The sequence below is a fragment of the Nuphar pumila genome, unplaced genomic scaffold (assembly GCF_984573655.1).
Source record: "Nuphar pumila unplaced genomic scaffold, dmNupPumi1.hap1.1 HAP1_SCAFFOLD_372, whole genome shotgun sequence".
Taxonomy (NCBI): domain Eukaryota; kingdom Viridiplantae; phylum Streptophyta; class Magnoliopsida; order Nymphaeales; family Nymphaeaceae; genus Nuphar; species Nuphar pumila.
Window position 1 is genome coordinate 34,124 of NW_028323309.1, and position 27,236 is coordinate 61,359.

General features: G+C 35.6%; 1 protein-coding gene and 2 non-coding genes across 3 annotated transcripts; 2 read left to right on the forward strand and 1 right to left on the reverse strand.

Moving 5' to 3' along the window:
* Positions 1 to 7,191: 7,191 nt before the first annotated feature.
* Positions 7,192 to 7,388, forward strand: LOC149810380 (U2 spliceosomal RNA). The gene has a single exon (XR_016429270.1). It is a non-coding gene; the product is annotated as a U2 spliceosomal RNA (small nuclear RNA).
* A 2,584-nt stretch (positions 7,389 to 9,972) lies between these two features.
* On the forward strand, positions 9,973 to 10,090 carry LOC149810381 (U5 spliceosomal RNA). The gene has a single exon (XR_016429269.1). It is a non-coding gene; the product is annotated as a U5 spliceosomal RNA (small nuclear RNA).
* An 8,070-nt stretch (positions 10,091 to 18,160) lies between these two features.
* Positions 18,161 to 22,359, reverse strand: LOC149810382 (uncharacterized). The gene is made up of 4 exons (XM_089994279.1): positions 21,985 to 22,359; positions 21,339 to 21,477; positions 19,630 to 19,751; positions 18,161 to 18,532 (listed from the first exon to the last, which is right to left on the reverse strand). The coding sequence occupies exons 1-4, from the start codon at positions 22,357 to 22,359 to the stop codon at positions 18,161 to 18,163; spliced, it is 1,008 nt and encodes a 335-aa protein (XP_089850405.1).
* Positions 22,360 to 27,236: the final 4,877 nt, after the last annotated feature.

The following is a 27,236-nucleotide window of genomic DNA, read 5'->3' on the forward strand; positions in this document are numbered from 1 at the left end:
TTCTCTCCCACTTAAATTCGGTAATATCTCTAAGACTATTCAGCCTATCCTCAATCCTTGATCACTGCAGTTGTCAGTCCAAATTCCATGAAAACATTGCCAAGCACAAAAATAGAGATGTGGACACGACTTGACTTATGACTCGAGTTTGATATACCATTTAGCAAATTTTCTGAAATATAGGATAAGGTGATACATGCTTTAAATGTTTTATTATGAAAAAAAGTTATTTTTTGGTAAGAAAATATTTAATCATTTGTTTTTATTGAAATATAACTAAAATTTAAAATAGTGTTTAACAAATTAACTAAAATAATGTCCATACATGTTGGAGTCATGTCCTCACTCATGACGCAACATATAAATGGTGTGTCCCAGTGACATGGATCGACATAGTCCCAAAAATAAATAAACAAATTGTATTTTATTACTAATAAAACAAGAACTTAAAGGCTGTGTTTGAATGCATCGGCTCTTGGGATTTGAAATCCTCAGATTTGAGAACCATGGATCTCTAACCCAACCATACAGAGGGGGCCCACACACCTCGCTAGGTGGGTCAGCTTAAGGCTTTCAAGTTGAAGGAGGTGGATCAGCTTAAGGCTTTCAATGTTTGTCATTAACTGCTGGGAATTTGGTTTATTAACCAAACCGTTGTACCAAAGCTTCTACCCAATATATTACAGGGACCTTAGAGTGAAAAATAATTAATATTCCCAACTCTACTACGGTCCTCTGTCTTCTCTCAGCTAGCCCATTTTGCTCAAGGGTCTTAGGGCATGAAATATTATGCTTGATTTCATTCTGTTTTAGAAACAATTTTAGTAGACATATTCCTCGCCACCATCTGATTGAATAACCTTTATTTTCTTTCCAATGTAGGTTTTAATAAAATTATGAAAAATCTCAAAACATTCCACCAACTCTGATAGTTGCTTCCAAGGTAGAACTAAGTATAACAGGAGTGATCATCCAAAAAAAAATACACAATAGTGAAACTCTTGATTAGAAATTATAGGAGACGGACCCATAAATCTTAATGAACCTTATCAAAAGGCTTATTATATGAATAACCAGAATCATAAAATGACACTCGACACTATTTGGTCATTGCACAACTGGTGCAACTTTTATTCAACTTATGCAAAAAACTATTAATTATCATTTTTATTCTTCTTCAAGAAATTCACAACCTCCATTTGTGGGTGCCTGAGCCTTTGATGCCAAATGTTGTCGTGCACTACTCAATAACGAGTAGCAAAGCGAGTTTTATTCTATTCTTTCTTGGATCAAGAAAATAGAGATCTCCACTTCTATGCCCCACTGCTACTCCCGACTTGCTTGCCCTGTCCTTTAAGATAAACCCATCAGAGTAAAATTTGACAACCAGTGGTTGTTCAAAAGTCAATTGACTAACATAAATTAAATTTCTTCTTATTTTTGGAGTGAGCAAAACATTGTCAGGACATCCGATCGACCATAATCTTCCCAGGTGCTTCATACTTAACTAAGTTGTGAAGTTTACCTGAATCAAAAGACATATGAGACAATGCACTAGTGTCAGAGAACTAGGCATGATCCTAGTTTTTCCAAATTGTCATAACAGGTACGTATTACTAAATGTCTTTTGCTTGATATGTTTGATTTAAACAATGCCAGCATTTGAGAGTCATGTGGTTTGGCTTGAAGCAAATCTGGCATAGCCCATCGGTTTTTGCGCTTGATGTCTGATTTTGAGTTTGGCCTCCTTGCAATAGCTGATTATTATTTTGTTCACCTCTTCTATTTGAACCTTGATTATTGGCCTCCTTGATCTATTGGCTGACTCTTGGGCGAATTCTCTCCTCTTTGATGTGAAATTTCCAGGACTTCTCCCTTACATAGTGACAAAAGTTAAATTGAAACGGCAAATCATTGGCAACTAAAAATTTGTAAGAGTTTTTTTTTTTGAAAATCTCACATTTTTGGCAAAATTATGACAATAAAAAATTAAAATATAAATTTTATAAGAAAATATACATAAAAATATTTAAAATTAAAAATACATATTTTTTCATGATAAATAGATGTTTAAAACATAAATATCATGTTTAAAATACGATATTTATGTTTTTGATGAAAAACTCATGAGAAATTGAAAATATCTTGAGAATTTACTCATTTTAATTTTTGGATAATTTCTCACAATAATTTTGTGAGATTTTCATAAATCTCAGAAGATTTGTCACTATGCTCCGTTGAGGGTGACCAAAGAAGGCAACATTGTAATTGACAAGGATTGATAGTTTGCCTACATGAAAGCTCTTTATAGTTAATGTCCTTGAAGCATTGGGACAATCTCTTTGAACGTTTAAGTAGGAGGTTTTGACATTGTTGCCACTAAGTACTCATATCTAGGTCTGAGTCTGTTCAACAACATAGAAACCTTGGTATGAACGTTGATTGGTTTCTCGATTGCTGCCAAATCATCACAAACATTTTTAAAATTAAGATAATCAAACACAAACAACTTTCTTTTGTGAATCATTTGCAACTCTAGCAAGAGATGGCACTCTCTTTCTTGAGAGTCCAATGTGAATGTTACTGAAACTTTTAAGACTAAATCATCGTAAACGTGTTGTTTTTTAAGCAATAGTTGCTCTACTTAGAATCAAGTCATCAGAGTAATGAGTACTCGTGTAACTATGCTCTCAAGAAACAACCGAGCTTTTGAATGATCGGACCATGCCCTACATTGGGTGAGCCCAACAACCTCGACACAGACCCCCCTTGAACAACCTATTGACTAATGTTGAATCAGGTATAGATTTTGAGTATGGATATGAGTATGAATCTGGATCCTATAACAACTTGGCTATGGATCACAACTGGATCTAGGCTAACTCGATTAGGACAAAAAGAATTTGGGCTAACTGAATCTAGGTTAACCGGATCGAGATAGAAATTGAACCTGGATTCAAATAGTAACTGAATCCAAACTTCGAACTTTGAAAACCAAAAGAGGAAAGAGAAAGAAAAACTCAAGGAGAATATAGTGAGCAGAGTGCACTCGTGAGAGAAAGAGGAGAGAAGAGAATGAGATGCTTAGAATGGGAGAGGGTTGGGGTTTATATAGGCCCTAGCCCAACAATTAACAATTAAGGTCATAAAGGGCTTTGAATAGGCCCAAACGATCAGAAATAAATGAACCACGGTCGGCTAAACGGTGAGCCATGAATGCCCAAATGGCTGGAAAGAGAGGGCACCCATTTTGGGTCCAAAATAATCATGAAAGTGTCAAAGTCAACAAATACTGGGTCAATAATAGAAGGTCAATAAGTTTGGATGGCTATGGACCGTTTGGACCTTTAATGCCCATGCAAAAATGTTGGGCAAGGCCCAAACAGATTCTGGTCAGTGTCCAAAAAGATTCAAATAGTTTTAATGGAAAGTCAAAATCGATTTAATGGTTGGTCAAAGGTGACAAATATACTTGAGGATTAAAATAGTCGTAAGTACTAAAAAAAAGTCAAAGACGAAACCAAACCGAGTCAGGTCGAGTCTAGATCTGTAATCCACAAACCCAAATCTAAATCTAAATCTAAATCTAAATCTAAATCTACATATATATTATTTATGATCCAAGATCCAATTGTGGGTTTATAGGTTTGTTCAAGCCCAAAATCTAATGCCCTTGAGGGCAATGCACTCTAAGGCACCACCCTTCTATACAAAGTCAATGAAAGTTCCTACGACTTCCAAGACCAAACTTTTGTAGAACACTCAAAACCCACAGCTTAATCAAATAAAGAAAAATAAGTAGGAAACTTAGGTAGTTTTAAGATATAATCCCAATAATCCCCATGTGGATTAAAACTATAAGAAGAGATCTCAAGAGGCAATTCGCAAAGTGTATAATTGAGGGTACCTTTTGGATTTAAACCCCTATGTTAGTGTTACTTAGTTTGAGATCTCAATGACGTTAGTTTTGAATTGAGAATCCTAATTGACTTTCTAGACACTGTAACAAACACTTTCACTTTAGGTGGTCAAAAGTGTGTTTATCAATATATAAAAGCCGCACATTAAGGGTCATGTGTTGTATCTCAGTTTTATGAGTGCTTTAAAGACAAAGTTCAAAGTCTCATATTAGGCAACCCCCACCTTTATACTTACATAGATAAGTCCATCAAGGGTGTAAACTTGTTCGAAACAAACCCAACTATAAGGCATATGGATCTTATTAAGAGTTCAACACGAATCAAGCTATGTACGCAAGTTTCAAGCACTTGACATCAAGAACGAAAAAATTATTAAGTGTTCAATTTAGTTACTAAGAGACTTGTTCTTTCATTAAACCACTCGACATATTTTGACCATTATCATGTGGTTGTGTTCCTATCAATGATGTTTGCCTTTATAGACTTTAGCTCAATTTTTCTTGATGTCTTAAATACAATATCTCGAGAAAATTCTTTTGTCGACGGATCTGATAAGTTTTTACAAGATTTTACATATTCAATTGAGAATACTTTTTACTTGAGTAAATTATTCACATAATTATGCTTTAGACTTATATGCCTAACTTTTTCACATAAAATAGTACTTTTTGCTTTATATATAGTTGTTTGACTATCACAATGCATAACTATCGAGGGTACAAACTTATCTCCTAATGGCATCTTCATTAAGGGATTTTTTAGCCACTCAGCTTTGATACAGGCTGATGCTAGTTCTATCAATTCTATTTTCATTGTACAATGTGTTATCAAAATTAGTTTCTTGAATCTCCAAGCAATTACTTTATATTTTTGGGTAAAAATCCAACCACCTGTGGATAATGATTTATTGAAATAAGAAATTCGATTTGTATCATTGTACCGATCGATCAAGTACAATGGGTTCTCTCTCATAAAATCTTTCATATTCTAAAGTTTCTCTTAAGTACTTCAGGACTCGATATATTGCATTTCAATGCGCTTGTCCTGAATTACTAGTATATCAACTCAGCTCACTCATGCTAAATGTTATGTTTTGTTTAGTTCTTAACACTAGGATCCACAACTTGCACATATGAGGCTGCCAATAATACTTGCATAATCTAACTGGGATATACTTTTTTCAGTATTAATCGACAACTTAACACTATGATCAATCGGAGTAGCAACATTATTATAATTATACTGATTATATTTTCTAATTATTTTCTCAAAATAGCGGGATTGAGTTAATCCATAATCATTTTCATGTCTAATAAGTTCAATACCAAGTATAACATCAGCTAAACTCATGTCGAACTTAGATGAAATAAAGCTTTGGATATTATTTATGCATTCTACATCATTACTCATGATTAACATACCATCCACATAGAGATAAATAATTATAACATTATTATCTTTTATTTTGCTATATATGCATTTATCAAAGTCATGAATTTTAAAACCATATTAAATGATTACTTTATCAAATTTCTCATGTCATTGTTTAAGTGATTGTTTTAAACCATACAATGACCTTAAGAGATTGCAAACTTTCTTTTCTTGATCGGGTGTTATAAACGATTGTTTAGGTGATTATTTTAATCCATACAATGACCTTAAGAGATTGCAAACTTTCATTTTTTGACCTGGTGTTATATAACCTTCCAGTTGTTGCATATAAATTTTGTTCTTCTAAGACACCATTAAATAAGGTAATTTTGACCTCCATTTGATGAATTTTAGAATTGTAAATTAACGCAAAAACAACCATTATTCTAACTCATGAAATCCTACTTCGAGGGGGTATAGGTGTCAAAATAATCAAATTCAGGTTTATGTTTGAAACCTTTAGCTACAAGTCTAGCATTAAAGTTTTTAATAGAGTCATTAGTTCAAATTTTTCTTTTGAAAATGCATTTGCGTCCCAAGGGTTTAAAACTAGTTGGTAAATCAACCAAAATTTGGGTTTTATCTGAATTAATCATAAATACCTCACTAACTACAGTCACCAAGTCGTCATCGAGTTTACTAGATTTATTCCTATAAAAATCCTTTCGGGGTCGGCATTTTCTTGCATAGTGACCCGATTTTTCATAAGTATAGGAGAAAACATTTTTCTCTTTTTAGCATTGAATTTGAATTTCTTGTTCTTATCTCTAAGTCTGAGTTTGAACTTTAGTTGGCATTCAACCATGTTCATCTTAACATCACAACAAAATATGTAAACTGCAGTCTTTTCCCATTAATTTGCGGTAAATATCACAACAAAATCATGATATTTTGCTATGTGATAATATCATGATATTTTGAAAGTATTGTGTGATATTTTGACCATTTAAAATGTCCACCAAAATATGGCTACTTTCTCTGCTACATTTTTGAAGTATTAGGAATATTTGTCACTATGGGAAAACCTGATTTTATATGGTGATACCGGATCTTGTATTGAAAAAGTGATGGAAACAAGCAATTACGTAAAAACCTATGACATGGATAATATTCAATCTAAGAGTTGAATGGAGGTCAAATAAAAGGTTCAACCCAGTGGTACCACTTAAATCTGAACCCAAACTGACTCAACATTCAGTTTTTTTTTACTCAGAAAAACCACCCCAGGCGCATAGACCAAGCTGTGCTGGGTCAGCCTGCCATGCTTTTGGTCGCTGTCCTGCCAGTGTAAAACTAAGGGTTTACCACTCGACTCACAGAGTCGCCAAGCTTCGGCTTCCACAGGGGGTGACACCCATGGGGATTTGAACCTAGGCTGCCCGTCAAACGCAACATTGAGTTTTTATTTGAAGATATGTTTTAGAAAACTACATTAGATTTGGGTCGGATGTCCGACCCAATGCAATCCATCCGCACCTCTAACCTCATGAAAATGATGCAACACCTAAAATGAGCCAAAAAAAAAAAAAACATATCAAATGCAGCTCCATCTGGCAAGCTAAATAGATCTACAATATGACCATCATCTGATCATTGCATTTAACTTGAATTGCATACATCATGGTTCCGGGCAAGGGTTACCCATACGGGCAATACATACCTATCATCGTCATGTTTTTTGATGATGAGGAACGCTTGCCCAAGAGAGGAAAACCATGGGTGGGTGTTTTTGCTCGGTGGTAGAATATGAGACTTCGATTTTAGTCCCATATCGACTAATAGAGCGGAGTGAGAGGGGGTGAAGGGTGTATAAAGTGAGGTCGAGAGGAATGTTGAACTCATACCTTTCTCGGCCTTTTGGCTAAGATCAAGTGTAGTATCTGTTCTTATCAGTTTAATATCTGATATGTGGTCCATGTGACCACACGATATTAAATTAATTTCTTTTGGGGGAAGGTGCCACCACAGTAGCTTGCTACTGGGCCCTTCGAGCGTCGCCCTTGCGTTGCACTACTGCACGGGCCTGGCGCACCCCTACCAATCTCTAATGATGAAATTTTATTAGTTTATCGATTGTGGGGTTTCATTTTCAGTAATGGAAGACGTGAAAACCGGTTGGATTCATGCTGGGTCGTGGATCAGATCTCCACAATTTATTCTATAAAAACTTTGAAGATGTCTTGGATTGGTATGTGTCTTTTAGGATTGTGATATATGATCCTGTGATGGTTTAAACTCTTAAGGACTTCGATGGGAAAATAAAATTTGAAACTTGGTGGAACAACTTGTTCAACACACTTGCTGAAAATATTGACTAAAAGTCTAAAATACACAAAGTCTGATCTGATAAGAATGAATCTGATCCATCGATTGGATCTTGTTGCATGATCTGTATAAGAAATTCAGGCTGGAGGTCCAACCAAACCTGACCCATTCACTACTTGGACTGAAAGGGCTCGGCAATCGGCAAGATCCGCCTCAGCCCAATAAGTCCTGTGCCCAGCTCAAACCCTACAAGAGTCTGGTTGTCTTTTGCGAGGCTGAGACCGGGTCAGGCCTGTCAAGCCATAACAAGGCTTGGTCAAGCTAGGATGGGGTGACCCGATGTCCACCAAAGAATTCCAAGGATCATGTTCAGCAACACTTGAAACATTTATACCAACAGGCTCCGCTTGTCTGGTAGGAGCAACTAGTGCACCTCACCTTGTGTTGGGACGTTGCAGGTTCAAAACCCAATGGTATAATTGTATAACTGGTAGTGGTCTGCCTAACCACCCAGCTTGCCTTTCAAGAATAAAAATGAAACATTTTATGGTAATTTTCATTAAGCCATGTTACATGCATCATTACCGTGTGCATATTAGGTAAAAAAACTGTTTACAAAGTTATGGTGAAGGATATAAAACCAAATCTGTTTGCAACTGATCCGTTTTTGATACCCGGTGCAAACAGTTATACGCAATCTATACCCTAACCAACCAAAACCCAAATCCGATATGCACTTAAGCCCATTTTATACACAGGCAGAAATTATCTTATACAATCTGTACCTCAACCCAAACCTGTTTCATTTCTGACAACCCAGTACTGGACAAGTAAAATTCTGTTTACAAAGTTATTGTGAAAGGTATAGAAGCAAACATGTTTCGACCTGACCGTTTTATTGCCTGGTGCAAACAGTTCAAAGCAATCTATACCCCAAATGACTTAAACTGAAACCAGGTATGTACTTGAATCCAAATCCAAATCCAAATCCAGTCCTGGACATTCTGTAACCCGAACCCAATGCACAACATTTATGATAACTTTAATCATTTCATAGAAATATCATAGCACTAATCCAATTGGCTTCCTTTATGATAACTGGATTACTAGCTCTAAAAAGCAAAAAAAAAAAAAAAAGTAATTGCATTAAATTATTGATTTTGATTCTTTCTAAATATGAACCAATATTTACAATATTTTCTTTTTTTTTAAATGGAAAATTTTCGTTTTAAATCGATAATTTGGTTAGTTTTCAATAATATTCTTTTTGTCTTCAATTTTTTTGCATACTTTATAATAGTGATCTTTAATATGCTTTACGAATTACAAGTGTTCATAAATATAATAAAGCTTTTTAATGTATAATCTTGTTTTTTTTAAGAGAATGCATTATCTTGTTAAAGGAGCAGCCAACTAAATTAAGAATGAGCTCGTGACAAACACAACCCATTTATACCCTAACCAGTCTATACTTGAATACATTAACCCCTACCGATCTACAATACTCGATCTTGAACCCAAACCCGAAACAAATGACGGCTAACCTGCTTTGTACTTGAACCGATTAACACATACGGGTCTAATTTTTATACCCAGTTAAAAAATGTGTCTACTTAAGACCTGGCCCATTTGCATCCCAACCCGCTAAAACCCATATGGGTCCACAATTTTCAGCCATACCCACACTGGACGAAAATCAAGCTGGATCGGTTCCAGATGTATTTAGATCCAATTAAAATAGGTTGACGACAGCTGAACTCCAATCCACCCCTTGATTTTTGGATATGGTCCAATAAATAATCGGTCTTGATATTCGTCTTGGCCAACCGTATTTTCAGATCATGCTGGATGGGTACAAGGATCTAATTAAGGCAGTATGTTCCAGTAGGATCCAGTTCCGGGTCCAGATGAAGGTAGCCCTGTTCATGAACTTGGCCTAGTTCCTGTTCGGACCTACTTACACCTTGAGTGCCGCACCTACTTGCTCCCCTATGTAAGGCATCAAGCCCTTGGGCTGCTCACGATGCCCAAACAAGCAGACCTCGAACATGTAAAACTAAAGACTGGGCTGTCCCAGTTTTAGGAGTAAACCTAGAAAGTGGAGCATGACCCGAACCATAGAAGCTCAGTTTCAGGTCCAAACCGAGCTCAACGATAGAGGCTCTGTTCCTGAGACCAATGTTACGCGGCTTAGACGAGCAACAGAGATGAAACCGCATACGAGGGAACGTTGTAGTCTGTTCTGTTGGGTGGTTTCAACAAATGAATGTGTTAGTCCCATATCGATCAGCGAGAGATGTTGGTGGCCAAGTCTCTTGTATATAAAGGGGTGGCATGCAACCGTTTACAATCACGCAGCCGCGTGGTGAGCACAGAGCGAACTATTCTTTCGCCTTTTACTAAAGAATACCGTGTGCTCGCCACTTAAAAACGGCATACGCCTATTTTTGGAGGGCGTTTCCCTCAAGGGAAAACCCTAGCAATGTTCTTGATTTAAATTCTTTGCTTCGATGGGGCTATGGTTTTTTGTCATGTTTTATCGTGTCCAAACTTGTCTCGAGTCTCTATATGTTTATTGTAAAATCGTTTAATCTTATTTGAATTTTTTACACAAAAATTAATGTTTTCATTTGTTACGGACGACTCTCTTTGTTTGGATATGAAAGACAGGAGGTGAAAACCGATTTGTTATAGGTTGGGTCGTGGATTGGATCTTCATTCTGGATCCCATGACACCTTGGAAGTTGTTGGATTTAATTGGCCCGTAATTCCCCAGTAAGTGCTTTAATTGGCAAATAGTGATTAATCAGCCTCGACCATCCTCATCATTTAGATTCTTTGAAAAATCATGATTAGTCACCACAAAAAAAATCGTCATTTACATTTTAAGAATAAAATAATTAGAACTAAAATTATTATAAAAAAAGAGTTCGATAACACAAAACAACAATTTTGAGTCTAAACCCAGTCACGTAAGCTGACCTAAGTTTTGTTTAACTTTCTACCACTAGATGGTATTGAATGCCAAATAATACAAAGTTAATCGAAGTTAAAAAACAGTCAATACGATCAAAGCTAGTCCAGAGTTCGATATGTCTATATGATCTAGGCTGAGCCAGTCCGGCTAGGTCTCTCATCCTGGGGGTGATTTCTCCCCGTAAATAAAAAAACAAAACAAAAATCTAAGCATGTGCCCCGTGTCGTATCAGTTGCTCCTCACCCTACATCGGATCATCAGATCAGAGATCGGAGGTTCTCAAAGGCACCCAAGGGTGTTTAATTTGAAGAATCACATATATGGTTTTGGGTAGGATTTGCAAGTCAAATTAATCTGTTTGGTAAGTGGCACCTGGGATGGGACTTTATGGATTTGGTAAATACATGGTCAAACCACCTTGGTGGTGGTTGTGTGGAAACCCGTTGCTGGGATGGGAATTTCTGCATTTGGGAGAAGAAATGAGACTATCTCTCCTTTATATTTGCACCAAGCAATGGATTTGGCAGCTACCAATTTTCCAAATGCATAGACTTCCTCGAACAACCATTTTTCAACCAGAGCCTAAGTATCTTTTTAGTTTGAAACTCTAAGGCAGGATCGGGTAACTTAATGGTGGAAGTACCTTCTTGAAAAAGATTTCTATGTATATAATTTTCAAAAAAGACTTGGGTGTTTCAAATCTGAAAAAACTGAAGATGTTTTTTTATTTTTTGAAGATAATTGGAGAAACCTATTTTTTAAGGATTATTAATAAATAAATATCTTATTTTTTGTCAACAAATTATAAATGTATTTTTAGCTTTTAGCTTTTTATTTTTTGATATATTACATATTCATTTGTTCATTTATGGCCAATCAGGGTATAATTTGCATTTATAAAACTATTTTTAGCTATAAATCACTATATATATTATATTTAAATATATTTTTGATGGAGTTTATAAATTATTAAACCGTATTCGTGTATTATGTGGATCTTGCTAATGGTTTATAGGGTAATTTGTCATTTTTGGCTAATCTTAGTATAATTGGCATAACTGGTAGTGGTCTGCCTAACCACCCAACTTGCCTTTCAAGAATAAAAATGAAACATTTATGGTAATTTTCATTAAGACATATTACATGCACTACAATAAATCTGTGAATTAGCGACGACCCTACTTCGTCGCTAATATGGTGCTAATCCGTCGCTAAAGTGTTTAGTGACGGATTAACATCGGAGTAACGACGAATAACTTTTATCGCAAAATTATTGTTGCTAAGTAGCGACGGAAACTATTTGTCACCCGTTTTGTCACTAATTTGCGGGGACTTAGAGAACGACAAGTTTCGTCGCAAAGCTGTCATTACTATATGAAGATTTTTGTTTTGCGACGGATTAGAACTAAAATTATTATAAAAAAAGAGTTCGATAACACAAAACAACAATTTTGAGTCTAAACCCAGTCACGTAAGCTGACCTAAGTTTTGTTTAACTTTCTACCACTAGATGGTATTGAATGCCAAATAATACAAAGTTAATCGAAGTTAAAAAACAGTCAATACGATCAAAGCTAGTCCAGAGTTCGATATGTCTATATGATCTAGGCTGAGCCAGTCCGGCTAGGTCTCTCATCCTGGGGGTGATTTCTCCCCGTAAATAAAAAAACAAAACAAAAATCTAAGCATGTGCCCCGTGTCGTATCAGTTGCTCCTCACCCTACATCGGATCATCAGATCAGAGATCGGAGGTTCTCAATGGCACCCAAGGGTGTATCCTGTTTAATTTGAAGAATCACATAACATAGCTTGATTCGAGTTGAACTCTTAAGAAGATCCATATGCCTTATAGTTGGGTTTGTTTCGAACAAGTTTACACACTTGATGGACTTATCTATGTGAGTATAAAGGTGGGGGTTGCCTAATATGAGACTTTGAACTTTGTCTTTAAAGCACTCATAAAACTGGGATACAACACATGATCCTTAATGTGCGGCTTTTATATATTGATAGACACACTTTTGACCACCTAAAGTGAAAGTGTTTGTTACAGTGTTTAGAAAGTCAATTAGGATTCTCAATTCAAAACTAACGTCATTGAGATCTCAAACTAAGTAACACTAACATAGGGGTTTAAATCCAAAAGGTACCCTCAATTACACACTTTGCGAATTGCCTCTTGAGATCTCTTCTTATAGTTTTAATCCACATGGGGATTATTGGGATTATATCTTAAAACTACCTAAGTTTCCTACTTATTTTTCTTCATTTGCTTAAGTTGTGGGTTTTGAGTTTTCTACAAAAGTTTGGTCTTGGAAGGCGTAGGAACCTTCATTGACTTTGTATAGAAGGGTGGTGCTTTAGAGTGCATTGCCCTCAAGGGCATTGAACAAACCTATAAACCCACAATTGGATCTTGGATCATAAATAATATATATTTAGATTTAGATTTAGATTTGGGTTTGTGGATTACAGAACTAGACTCGACCTGACTCAGTTTGGTTTCGTCTTTGACTTTTTTTTAGTACTTATGACTATTTTAATCCTCAAGTATATTTTTCACCTTTGACCAACCATTAAATCGATTTTGACTTTCCATTAAAACTATTTGAATCTTTTTGGACACTGACCAAAATCCGTTTGGGCCTTGCCCAACATTTTTGCATGGGCATTAATGGTGCTAACGGTCCATAGCCATCCAGACATATTAACCTTCTATTATTTACCCAATATTGGTTGACTTTGACCCTTCCATGATTATTTTGGACCCAAAATTGGTGCCCTCTCTTTCCAGCTATTTGGGCATTCATGGCTGACCGTTTAGCCGACCGTGGTCCATTTATTTCTGATCGTTTGGGCCTATTCAAAGCCCTTTATGACCTTAATTGATCATTGTTGGGCTAGGGCCTATATAAACCCCAACCCTCTCCAATTCGAAGCATTTCATTCTCTTCTCTCCTTTTTCTCTCATGAGTGCACTATGCTCACTATATTCTCCTTGAGTTTTGCTTTCTCTTTCCTCTTTTGGTTTTCAAAGTTTGAAGTTCGGATTCAGTTACTATTCGAATCCAGGTTCAATTGCTATCTCGATCCGGTTAACCCAAATTCAGTTAGCCCAAATTCTTTTGGTCCTAATCAAGTTAGCCTAGATCCAGTTGTGATCCATAGCCAAGTTGTTATAGGATCCAGATTCATACTCGTATCCATACTCAGAATCTATACCCGATTCAACACTAGTCAATAGGTTGTTCAAGGGGGGGTCTGTGTCGAGGTTGTTGGGCTCACTCAGTGTTGGGCATGGTCTGATCACTCAAAAAGCTTGGTTGTATCTTGAGAGCATAGTTACACGAGTACTCATTACTCTGATGACTTGATTCTAAGTAGAACAACTATTGCTTAAAAAACAACACGTTTACGATGATTCAGTCTTAAAAGTTTCAATAGCATTCACATTGGACTCTCAAGAAAGAGAGTGTCATATCTTGATAAAGTTGCAAATGATTCACAAAAGAAAGTTGTTTGTGTTCAATTATCTTAATTTTAAAAATGTTTGTGATGAATTGGCAGCAATCGAGAAACCAATCAATGTTCATACCAAGGTTTCTATGTTGTTGAACAGACTCAGACCTAGATATGAGTACTTAGTGGCAACAATGTCAAAACCTCCTACTTTGACGTTCAAAGAGATTGTCCCAATGCTTCAAGGACATTAAACTATGAAGAGCTTTCATGTAGGCAAACTATCAATCCTTGTCAATTACAATGTTGCCTTCTTTGGCCACCCTCAACAGAGCATAGTGACAAATCTCCTGAGATTTATGAAAATCTCACAAAATTATCGTGAGAAATTATCCAAAAATGAAAATGAGTTAATTCTCAAGATATTTTCAATTTCTCATGAGTTTTTCATCAAAAACATAAATATCGTATTTTAAACATGATATTTTTAATTTTAAATATTTTTATGTATATTTTCTTATAAAAAATATATTTTAATTTTTTATTGTCATAATTTTGCCAAAAATGTGAGATTTAAAAAAAAAACCTCTCACAAATTTTTAGCTGCCAATGATTTGCCGTTTCAATTTAACTTTCGTCACTATGTAAGGGAGAAGTCCTGGAAATTTCACATCAAAGACGGAGAGGATTCTTCCAAGAGTCAGCCAATAGATCAAGGAGGCCAATAATCAAGGTTCAAATAGAAGAGGTGAACAAAATAATAATCAGCTATTGCAAGGAGGCCAAACTCAAAATCAGACATCAAGCGCAAAAACCGATGGGCTATGCCAGATCTGCTTCAAGCCAAACCACATGACTCTCAAATGCTGGAATTGTTTAAATCAAACATATCAAGCGAAAGACATTTAGTAATACGTCCTGTTATGACAATTTGGAACAACTAGGATCATGCCTAGTTCTCTGACACTAGTGCATTGTCTCATATGTCTTTTGATTCAGATAAACTTCACAACTTAGTTAAGTATGAAGCACCTGGGAAGATTATGGTCGATCGGATGTCCTGACAATGTTTTACTCACTCCAAAAATAAGAAGAAATTTAATTTATGTTAGCCAATTGACTTTGGAACAACCACTGGCTGTCAAATTTTACTCTGATGGGTTTATCTTAAAGGACAGGGCAAGCAAGTCGGGAGTAGCAGTGGGGCATAGAAGTGGAGATCTCTATTTTCTTGATCCAAGAAAGAATAGAATAAAACTCGCTTTGCTACTCGTTATTGAGTAGTGCATGACAACATTTGGCATCAAAGGCTCAGGCACCCACAAATGGAGGTCGTGAATTTCTTGAAGAAGAATAAAAATGATTATCTAATAGTTTTTTGCATAAGTTGAATAAAAGTTGCACCAGTTGTGCAATGACCAAGTAGTGTCGAGTGTCGTTTTATGATTCTGGTTATTCATATAATAAGCCTTTTGATAAGGTTCATTAAGATTTATGGGTTCGTCTCCTATAACTTCTAATCAAGGGTTTCACTATTGTGTATTTTTTTTTTGGATGATCACTCTCGTTATACTTAGTTCTACCTTTGAAGCAACTATCAGAGTTGGTGGAATGTTTTGAGATTTTTCATAATTTTATTAAAACCCAAATTGGAAATAAAATAAAGGTTATTCAATCAGATGGTGGCGGGGAATACGTCTACTAAAATTATTTCTAAAACAGAATGAAATCAAGCATATTATTTCATGCCCTAAGACCCTTGAGCAAAATGGGCTAGCTGAGAGAAGACAAAGGACCATAGTAGAGTTGGGAATATTAATTATTTTTCACTCTAAGGTCCCTGTAATATATTGGGTAGAAGCTTTGGTACAACGGTTTGGTTAATAAACCAAATTCCCAGCAGTCAATGACAAACATTGAAAGCCTTAAGTTGATCCACCTCCTTCAACTTGAAAGCCTTAAGCTGACCCACCTAGCGAGGTGTGTGGGCCCCCTCTGTATGGTTGGGTTAGAGATTCATGGTTCTCAAATATGAGGATTTCAAATCCCAAGAGCCGATGCATTCAAACACAACCTTTAAGTTCTTGTTTTATTAGTAATAAAATACAATTTGTTTATTTATTTTTGGGACTATGTCGATCCATGTTACTGGGACACACCATTTATATGTTGCGTCATGAGTGAGGACATGACTCCAACATGTATGGACATTATTTTATTTAATTTGTTAAACACTATTTTAACTTTTAGTAATATTTCAATAAAAACAAATGATTATATATTTTCATACTAAAAAAAACAAATGATTATATATCACACCTATGTATCATGATTGATGTGAATTATAAATATCTAACTAAATTTGTTAGAAGGTATGTGCGTGTGTTTCATGCTGGAATGGTCAAATATCATTTGACATATTGTTTATAAGAATTACGAATGCATATAAAAATGATGCAATGATCTGAATATCTTAGATGTATGTATATATATATATATATATATATATATATATATATATATATATATATATATATATATATATATATATATATATATATATATATATATATGCGATGACCTCTATGACTTGAATGCATATAGATTTTGCTTTATTATGTGAGTTAAGGTTGAATAGAATATTAAGTGATGAAATGTTTTTAAATGCTTTATGTTTGAATGCTTGAAATGAATCACTCATAGGACATTGTTTTCTTGTCTATCACTTAACGATTCATGAATAATATATCATGTCTTTACCTTTAGAAGCTTGATATGTTTTCTTTAAGTTTGAGTTGCTTTATCAGACTTCAGCGAGTTTGACCCCATTTTATGGGAGACAGATAATGCATGTAAAGTATGATGCGTAGTTGGAGTGAAGCACTGATTGTGTTGCATCCTCAAGGACCCACTCTTACCTTTCGATCTTGGTAGACACGATCTTTTCATTTAAAGTAGTTAATCATGTAGAAATTGAACTGTTGTTTTTATACTCTTATTTGAAATGAAATTAAAACTCTTCATATTTCAGTTCTATATTGTATATGGTTTAAAATGTATATATCCCGTACATTTTAATTTGATTATTATCTTTAGTATAATTTCGTCCAATGTTTAACTATTTTTAAAATTATTTTCGCTTAATAAGATTTGATTTACTTATACTTATAAAAAAAAGGATCTCAAAATTTTAATATTTGAATAATATTTAAGGTTAAAAATTTTGATTTACATCTTCAAATCCAGAGTTCAATAAAAAGCAATCATGCTGACAGACCTCACAAAGATACAAATATTTGGGCATGAAATGTTCTGGATTTAGTAAGGCTCTACATGAATACATTGATCCTTAGATCCACTGTTCAATGCACATCAAGCGGAGCAGTGACCCTCTGGGAGAAATTTGAAAATTACATATTTTTTTAAATATGTATGTATGTAACTAGGCATCCCAGTGGCTCAACTTCACCAATTAAAAATTGTCCTGAATTGTTTCCTATTTTTATGATAATTATGAAATTTGTTGTTTATTATATTGTTTAGGCATCAAATACCTTTTTTAGAATTTGATTGGCCTACAATCCTTACATTCATGCTAAAAAAATATTTGCAACCACTAAAAGGTACGTGTAGTGAACATAAAGTATTGGCCCCAACTAGTAGCAATGATTGTGCAGAATCTTTTTTTTGGGGGAGTGGGGTGGGGGTAGGGGGGGGGGGGGGGGAGAAAGCTGGAGTTAGACGGACCCCTACTGGTTATACAACCATATACCATTGGGATTCAAACTTGCTCTAAAGTACGCAGAGGAAGAGAAAAGAATTTTTTTTATTGAATAAATACAATACGTTTACAAAGCTAATATATATACTTGTACAATGGCAGATTCTGGATAAAGATCATCAATAACATTTAAAATATTTTCTTAAATCTCTGCATCTGATTCACGATATATTCAAATGGCGACCTTGATTATCGTTGTTTCTCATAATAGAATATATGATATCCTTGGTAAGATTTACAGGATATCCTCTTCCTTGTTTATCATGATCTCATAACAGATCATACGATATGCTTGGGATAACTTTCCATAAGCTTTAACATTCCCCCTCAAGTTGGTGCCTCTATGTTTAGCAGACCCAACTTGTTCACCAGATACCTCAAACTTTCTTTACTTAATGCTTTGGTAAGTATGTCCGCTCTTTGATCTCTACTTCGAACGTACTCGGTACGAATTACTCCTGCCTCTATTTTTTCTTGAACAAAGTAACAATCTAACTCAATATGTTTTGTTCGTTCGTGGAACACCGGATTAGTCGGTATATGCATTGCGGCTTGGTTGTCACAGAATAAGACTGTTGGGCTATCTTGCTTACAACCAAGGTCTTCAAGAAGATATGTTAACCATGCAACTTCACTTATTCCTGTCGCCATGCTTCTAAATTCAGCTTCTGCTGATGATCTAGAAACAACTGTTTGTTTCTTCGTTTTCCAAGATATGATATTGTCACCTAGAAAGGTACAATAACCCGATGTAGACCTTTTTGTTATTGGACAACTTGCCCAGTCAAAGTCCACATAACAACTCAATTTGAGTTCATTATTTGCTTTTAGCATGATACCTCGCCCAGGTGTTCCCTTTAGATATCTCAATAATTTGGTGGCAGCCTCCCAATGTTGTTCTCGTGTTTCATGCAAGAATTGGCTGAGAATTTGCACGGTGAATGTGATATCCGGCCTTGTAATGGTCAGATAAATGAGTCGACCAATTAACCTCCTAAAATCGGCTGCATTTGTGACCATGTTTCCACTATGATCAAATTTCTTTTGAGACTCCATGTGTATAGCTGATGGTTTTGATCCTAGAAATCCTACTTCCTTTAATAAATCTAGAACGTACTTTTTATATTAAGAAATATCCCTTGTCTTGATCGTGCCACATCTATACCTAGAAAGTATCTTAATTTTCCCAAATTTTTGATGTGAAATGTTTTGTCAAGAAGCTCTTTTAGCTTCTCAATGGCCACATCATCGTTGCCTGTTATAATAACATCATCTACATAAACCAAAATAAATATTTCATGTCCAACTTGTCTCTTAAAAAAGAGTGAGTAATCTTCTCGAGATTGTGTGAAACCGAACTTGATGAGAGTATTGGAAAACTTTGTAAACCATTGTCTGGAAGCTTGTTTGATCCCATATAGAGATTTGTTAAGTCGACATACTCGGCTTTCCCCCTGTCGACGATACCCGAGTGGCAACTGCATATAAATTTCTTCGTCAAGGTCCCCATGCAAAAATGCATTATTAACATCTAATTGATGAAGGGACCAATTGTGGTGGGCGACAATGGATAATAGGCATCTCATAGTAACTAACTTGGCAACTGGAGAAAATGTGTCATGATAATCCAATTCATCTTGTTGAGTATAATCTTGTGTCGCTAATCGAGCCTTGTAACGCTCTATACTCCCATCTGATTTGTATTTAATCTTATACACCCATTTTGACCCTATAGCATGCTTCCCAGGGGGTAAAGTCATAAGGGTTCATGTGTTATTTGCTTTAAGGGCCCGTACCTCAGCATCCATGGCAGCCTTCCAACTTTCATCCCTCATGGCAGTAAGATAGTCCTTAGGTTCTTCATGGGCAGAAATTGAGGCCAAGAAAACACGATAGGAATTGGAGAGTTTGGAAAAATCTAGACAAGAGGACATGGGATGAGAAGTAGATGTTTTGGAGGTAGGTGACGAATGGCCATAAATAAGTGCTTGGTAACATTCATAATCTGATAGATAAGTGGGTTTGGATCGGATCCATTCAGGTCACCGAATATCCAAATTAGAATTAGGATCTGGATGACTATTGTCACTTGAGATTGGGCATGAATATTGATTTTGAAAAACATTTTCAAGAGGACAATTTGAATGGAACATGTCCGCAACGAGATTGGGTAAAATGACTTCAGAGAACTGTTTTGAGAATGTTTCAAAAAAGTGTGTTTCCCTAAAGGGAAATATGGTTTCATGAAATACTGTGTCCCAGCTAACAAAAATAGTGTTTGTTTCTAAATCGAACACCTTGTACCCTTTTTGTCCAAAAGGATATCCTACAAAAACACATTTCTTGGCACGAGTATCAAATTTATTTTTAGAACTATAGCACGCAAAACAAAGACAACCAAAAACCTTGAGATGGTCATATTTTTCTTTGATGCCATAAAGAAGTTCATATGGTATGTGGTTGTTAGAAGAGATAATGGTGGGAGTTTGATTGATTAAATATGCAGCAGTGAGAATACATTCTCCCCAAAATTTTGTTGGCATTCTGGCTTCAAATTTAATTGCGCGGGCGACTTCTAATAAGTGTCGGTGCTTTCTTTCAACAATGTTGTTTTGTTGGGGAGTCCTGACGCAAGAGCGTTGATGTAAAATCCCATTTGCTTGAATGAAATTTTGAATTTCATGTGAAAAAATTTTTGCTCCATTGTCGGATCGAATTTGTTTCACACGTTTGTTAAATAGAATTTTGACCATTTTAATGAAATTTCTCAAGATTTCTTGTGTCTGGAATTTATATCTCATTAAAAAAATCCATGTTGCTTTGCTAAAATCATCAACAACGGTTAGAAAAAAATGAGCTTCAGTAAAAGATGTCACATTATAAGCTCCCCAAATATCAAAATGAACAAGTTCAAAAAGACCTTGAGATTGACTTGCACTAATAGGAAAGGGCAACCATGTGAATTTGGCAAGGGGACAAGTTTCACATACAGTTTGTTTATTTTGTATCAAACCTAAATTTTGAAATAAGGATTTTAAACCTAAATCAGAAGCATGACCCAAATGCATGTTCCAAATGTTCATCTGATCTATATTCATGAAGGTGGCAACGACCATACTTCCACCATCATCAAGAATATAAAGTCCCATGCACTCTCTACCCAATCCAATCGTATCCTTCATCTCCAGGTCTTGTATTTGGCATAAAGAAGGAGAGAAAAGGACATTATAATTGTAAAATTGAGAGAGTTTAGATATAGATATGAGATTTAACTTGAAGGATGGAACAAACAATACATTATAAAGAGTAAGTTTTGGGGACAACATGACTTGACCAATGTGAGATATGGAGGTGGTTGTTCCATTTAGAAGTTTATTGGCCTTGAAATCGGTATACTTTTTGACATTAGTCATCAAAGATAAAGAGCAACACATATGATTGGTTGCTCCAATATCCAAAATCCAACTAGTAGAATAAAAGGAAGAAAAGCATGAGACGCCATTACCTATCATGGTCACCATCAGACTTTCTTTACTTGTCGTCAGAAGAGATAAAAGTTGGTTGTACTGATTTGTGGTTAACTGAGGAGCAACGGGCATGGATTCCTTTGTGGATGAATTCGTAAGAGATGCATTGGCGGCAAGCTGATTATAAAGGTGTGGTGGGAACCCATGCAAATTGTAGCATTTGTCTTTCATGTGTCCCATTTTTTCACAATGATCACTTTTTGGCCTCTTTTTTCCTTTGAATCTACTCTCATACTGACCTTTTTGAAATCAAATATTTCTTTTAGCAAACACAACAACGTTTCCTTTCATAAGTGAGGGGATATGAACATCTCTTTGACGCTCTTCTTGAAGAAGAAGATTATAAGCTTTGTTAACTGTCGGTAGAGGATCCATAACAAGAATATTGCTTCTAACCCCCGCATATGACTCATTCAATCCCATGAGAAATTGAATTAACTTTTCGTTTTACCTATAATCAGACAATGCTTTAGCAGCCCCACACGAACAAGACGACAAGGCAAGTTGAGCATTAAGCTCGTCCCAATACATTTTCAGTTTTGTATAATATGCATAAACTTATAAGTTATCTTGATGGAACGTTACGATGGACCTTTGCAATTGAAATATACGAGGTCCACTAACTTGGGCAAAGCGCTCATGAAGTTCACACCAAACTTCAGTTGCTGTTTGAGCATACAGAACACTATTTGCGCCCTCCTTGGTGAGAGAATTGAAAAGCCAAGAAAGAACCATGTTATTACATCTAACCCATGCCATGGCATTTGAGGAAGACGCATCTGGTGCAGGAAGACTTCCATCAACAAATGCTATTTTATTTTTGGCAGTGAGGGCAATCGTCATAGCCCGAGTCCAGAAAGCATGGTTATCACCTGTAAGGAGATTTGAAACCAATACATGTCCCGGATTGTCAGAGTGGTGAAGGTAGTAAGGACTGTTTGTGTTAGCATCAGTTGACATGATGCTACCAGTAAGATGATGTGCTTCAGATGATGACATAGTCTTGATGTAGGTGACAATAGCATATGGTGATAAAAAATTTTTGCAACTACCCTGTTTTGACAACAGGTGAGACAAAATTGCTCTACTAGACCAAAAAATTGGTGAGTATTGGTGAGCAACAGAGAGCGTCAGCATTCAAAAAAATAGGAGACATGCTGACCAAATCCCATAGAAGATGAGCCTGTTAAAAAAAATGAACAAATTCAAAAGGCCTTGCAGACGTGCTTTGATTTTGATCTGCACTAAAGATATAAACCCAGGTCGACTGCTCTGATACCATGTAGAGTACGCAGAGAAAGAGAAAAGAATTTTGTGTATTGAATGAATAAAATACGTTTACAAAGCTAATATATATACTTGTACAATGGCAGATTCTGGATAAAGATCATCGATAACATTCAAAATATTTCCTTAAATCTCTGCATCTGATTCACGATATATTCAAATGGCGACCTTGATTACCGTTGTTTCTCACAATAGAATATATGATATCCTTGGTAAGATTTACAGGATATCCTCTTCCATGATTATCGTGATCTCATAACAGATCATACGATATGTTTGGGATAACTTTCCATAAGGTTCAACACTTGCAACGTCCCTATATAAGGGGATTTCAAATGTCCCAACATAAGGTAAAGTGCACTAACTGGTCTTGCCAAACTAGCATAGTCCCCCGTTGGTAATAATTGCAGAATCGATGTTCCATAATGCTTACAAGAAGCCCACAATGATTCACGCCCCTAAGTTGGAGTGTGTGTCAGGTCATTGTTTGGCAACGTAAAACTTTGTAGGCACCCCACTCAACTCACAAGGATCCTCGTACTTAGGAGTGTCAACAGATCGGGTTGGTTCGGACCCCGGTGAAACCAGACTTTGCCTCGATTTTTAAGTATGATATTGTGTTCACACCCGTCAGACTCACCGTAAGAGAAACCATACATGGACCCGATAAAAACTACATGAACCAGACCCAAGCCATACCCGATAAAATACTATTTTTTATCATTTTTATATTGAAAAATTAAGGGTCTTAATCCTCGATACCCAGATCCATGTATTAATTGGACTTTCGGGTCCAGACCTGAGACTTAATCAGGCCTTCTTATTTATCACCATACCGGATTTTATAGGGTTTGGCACGGATTGGGTCCGGGTAAACCCGACCCAAGTAAAATCCTATGCACACAAAAGAAAGAACCTTGTACGTGAAACATGATAATTTAGTGAGGACTGTGCAAATCAAACAACCTTTCCTTATGGCTAATATAGGTCAATAGGGCATACCCTCACTTGTTGCCTCATTTTCTCATCTAAGATGAGAATGGCATAACTACCCTTCCTATCATTTTGTTAGGATTGTACGTACTTACTCCAATTACAATGGCCTACTAAGCTAGAAGCTTGAAGAAAAGACTGGTAAGCCCACAGCTTTTTACTCTCAGGGGACAACAATAGTAAGTACGACAGGCAAAACAAATGTGACCAAGTCTCTGATCATGACAACGATTTCTGCATGTATATATCAAAAAAAGTTTAAATCTTGATAAAATGACAACTCACCCAAAATATACACGTTAGAAATAAAAAAGGGGCGAGAGCAGATCAGGTCCAAAGGGCCCTTGACAGAAAATCGTCCAAGGAACCTTAGATGTTGTCCATCAAGATGAAGAACAGTACCCAAAACCCATCAAATAAGATGGTCTTCATATGGATGGTCCACACAAAAATTTTTGGTGCCATTCATTTCATAGATGAATGGCATGGAGTACACTCAAATGAAGGGCAAAAATTCATAAAAAAAAGAGAGGAGTTAGTGCATTTTTGGGTTCTGTTCATTTTCTTGATGGAGGGCATCCAAGGTGTCATGAATGGTTTTTAGTACAAGGTCACTTGGATCTGATATGTTCTAAAAGGGGAAGGAGGTTACTGAAAGAAAATCTAAAATACAAACCTAATAAATTATAGGAAAATTATAAAAAAAAAAGTCTATTTTTTGGCTTATTTTGAACACGCTTATCTTTTGAAATATTACAAATACATGCTAAGTTAAAAAAAGCAAATCTCAAAAGTTTTACATGCAGTTGTAATATTTCAAAAGTTAAACATGTGTTTGTAAATAGGCCAAGAGTTAGGTGTATTTTTGTAAATTTTTCTAAAGTTTACATTGAAGATTAACCATTGAAAGAGAATGCTCTCACTCTCTAATATATACATATATGTAGGCATGAACCATAAAAAAATTTAAGGGTAAAGGCTTTTGGTAAGGGGCCAATTTTTTACAGACATCTTTATCTATCCAACAATTTTGTCTATGTCACAAGCTTTTTTTGAAATTTACTTCTCGTAACCATCCTCTAGAATAGAGACTTAGCTGCATTAACTTTGCCTGCCATACTTACAGTCGCTATCTTAGCAACGTAAAACTCCATGGGAGGGCTTACCCCTCGCCCCCAAGAGAGTTGTCACGCTTTAGCTTGTGCAAAGAGTGACGCCCATAAGAATTGACCTGACACTGGCTCCCTAGAGGCCTAGGTCCCATATTCAAGAGACAAACTTATCGTTCTTTATTTTGTTGAGAAGGCACTCATGAGGGTTCCACTCATTTGGTAGGGGTGACTCTTGAACAAGTCCAAGTTGAAAGGACATCACGAGTTTGAAACTTATGGGTGTGTATCCTTTTTGGCGAGGCGAGAACTGGATGTATTCCCTTGTGGGCAAGAGACACCTAAAGTTTTTTTACACCAGCAAGCTCCAGAGTTGGTACGGTGGGTGTAACGCCTCAAAATTTTTAACCTTAATTATTATTCAAATATTAAAATTTTGAGATCCTTTTTTTTATAAGTATAAGTAAATCAAATCTTATTAAGCGAAAATAATTTTAAAAATAGTTAAACATTGGACGAAATTATACTAAAGATAACAATCAAATTAAAATGTACGGGATATATACATTTTAAACCATGTACAATATAGGACTGAAATATGAAGAGTTTTAATTTCATTTCAAATAAGAGTATAAAAACAACAGTTCAATTTCTACATGATTAACTACTTTAAATGAAAAGATCGTGTCTACCAAGATCGAAAGGTAAGAGTGGGTCCTCGAGGATGCAACACAATCACTGCTTCACTCCAACTATGCATCATACTTTACATGCATTACCTGTCTCCCATAAAATGGGGTCAGACTCGCTGAAGTCTGATAAAGCAACCCAAACTCAAGCTGGAAGAAAACATATCAAGCTTCTAAAGGTAAAGACATGATATATTATTCATGAATCGTTAAGTGATAGACAAGGAAACAATGTTCTATGAGTGATAAATTTCAAGCATTCAAACATAAAGCATTTAAAAGCATTTCATCACTTAATATTGTATTCAACCTTAACTCACATAATAAAGCAAAATCTATATGCATTCAAGTCACAGAGGTCATCACATATATATATATATATACATCTAAGATATTCAGATCATTGCATCATTTTTATATGCATTTGTAATTCTTATAAACAATATGTCAAATGATATTTGACCATTCCAGCATGAAACACACGTACATACCTTCTAACAAATTTAGTTAGATATTTATAATTCACATCAATCATGATACATAGGTGTGATATATTCACTCAGAAAATCATAACGCTATCATTGACAATGAAACTATATGGGTGTGATGTAGCATTCACTTAATAAGTCAAAACTAGTCATTTGTAGGCATGATGTGTCATTCACTTATACGCTAACATAAACGTCATAATCATAACCTCATATCAAGATATAAAATCAATAAGGATTTGACTCTCACATCTGAGTTGAGTATATAATTCTGCTACAAAGAAAAGTCAAATCTATAGATTCATAATTGTCTATCTCAGTCAACTCAGAAGATCATCACAATTCATCATAACAATTTATTTAATTATATAAATATTCACAAGATCTATGTCGGATCACCTGTTCTAGGAAATATACAACCTCACAAGGAGTTACAGTCCTAGATGAATGGTCTACTTGTTCTTGGACAATGCACTTTATCACAGGAATATATCAAATTCGCGGGCTACCTGTTCTTGGACCATGCACTTCCTCACAGAGACTTACCGCTCTAGCCGGAATATCTGGTCATGTGCACCCTCATAGAGAATCTTGTGGGAACAGTTTCTCAATAGGTACCATATCCAGTAAAAAATATTTTTATACATTCATCAATATAATTAACTACTCTCAAGGTTTATAGCCACCAACAAGGGCACAAACCTGTATACAATCAAAATGCTTCGCATCGCACCGTACATCACTTTATAGGGCATCTAAATTATAAGATCACACATTTAATCCATAAGGTTCTATGAACCATAGTTCACTATTAAACTTCAACATTTATCGCACGTATTCATAATTTTTATATCATGTGGCATTTAAATCATATCATACAGAAGAGTATTATCCTACGCATCATATCATCAGCAGAAGGAATATTGTATTTCATAAATTGAACATCGAAGCATGTGTAAACAAACATAAGTTCTATGCATTCATACGTGAACATGCACATTTCATAATACGAAGGATTCAATGCACACTAGTTTATAGTCGTTTTGATACTTAGCATAAGTATCATGTTTTTGGTATATCCTGCACTCAAATCAGTTAAACATATCGGGCAACATTTGTATACATAAGAACCCTAGATATCGACAACTAGGTACGATGTGTGCGTATAACTTGTATTTGCAATTCATTTAAATATTTAGTGCAACAATATCATACTGACACAATTAATGCCTAAGCATGCTTTCTACGAAGTTCAGTTAAGGTATCTTATGTGAATAGTGTGAAGAACAATAATTCAAAACCTAAATGAT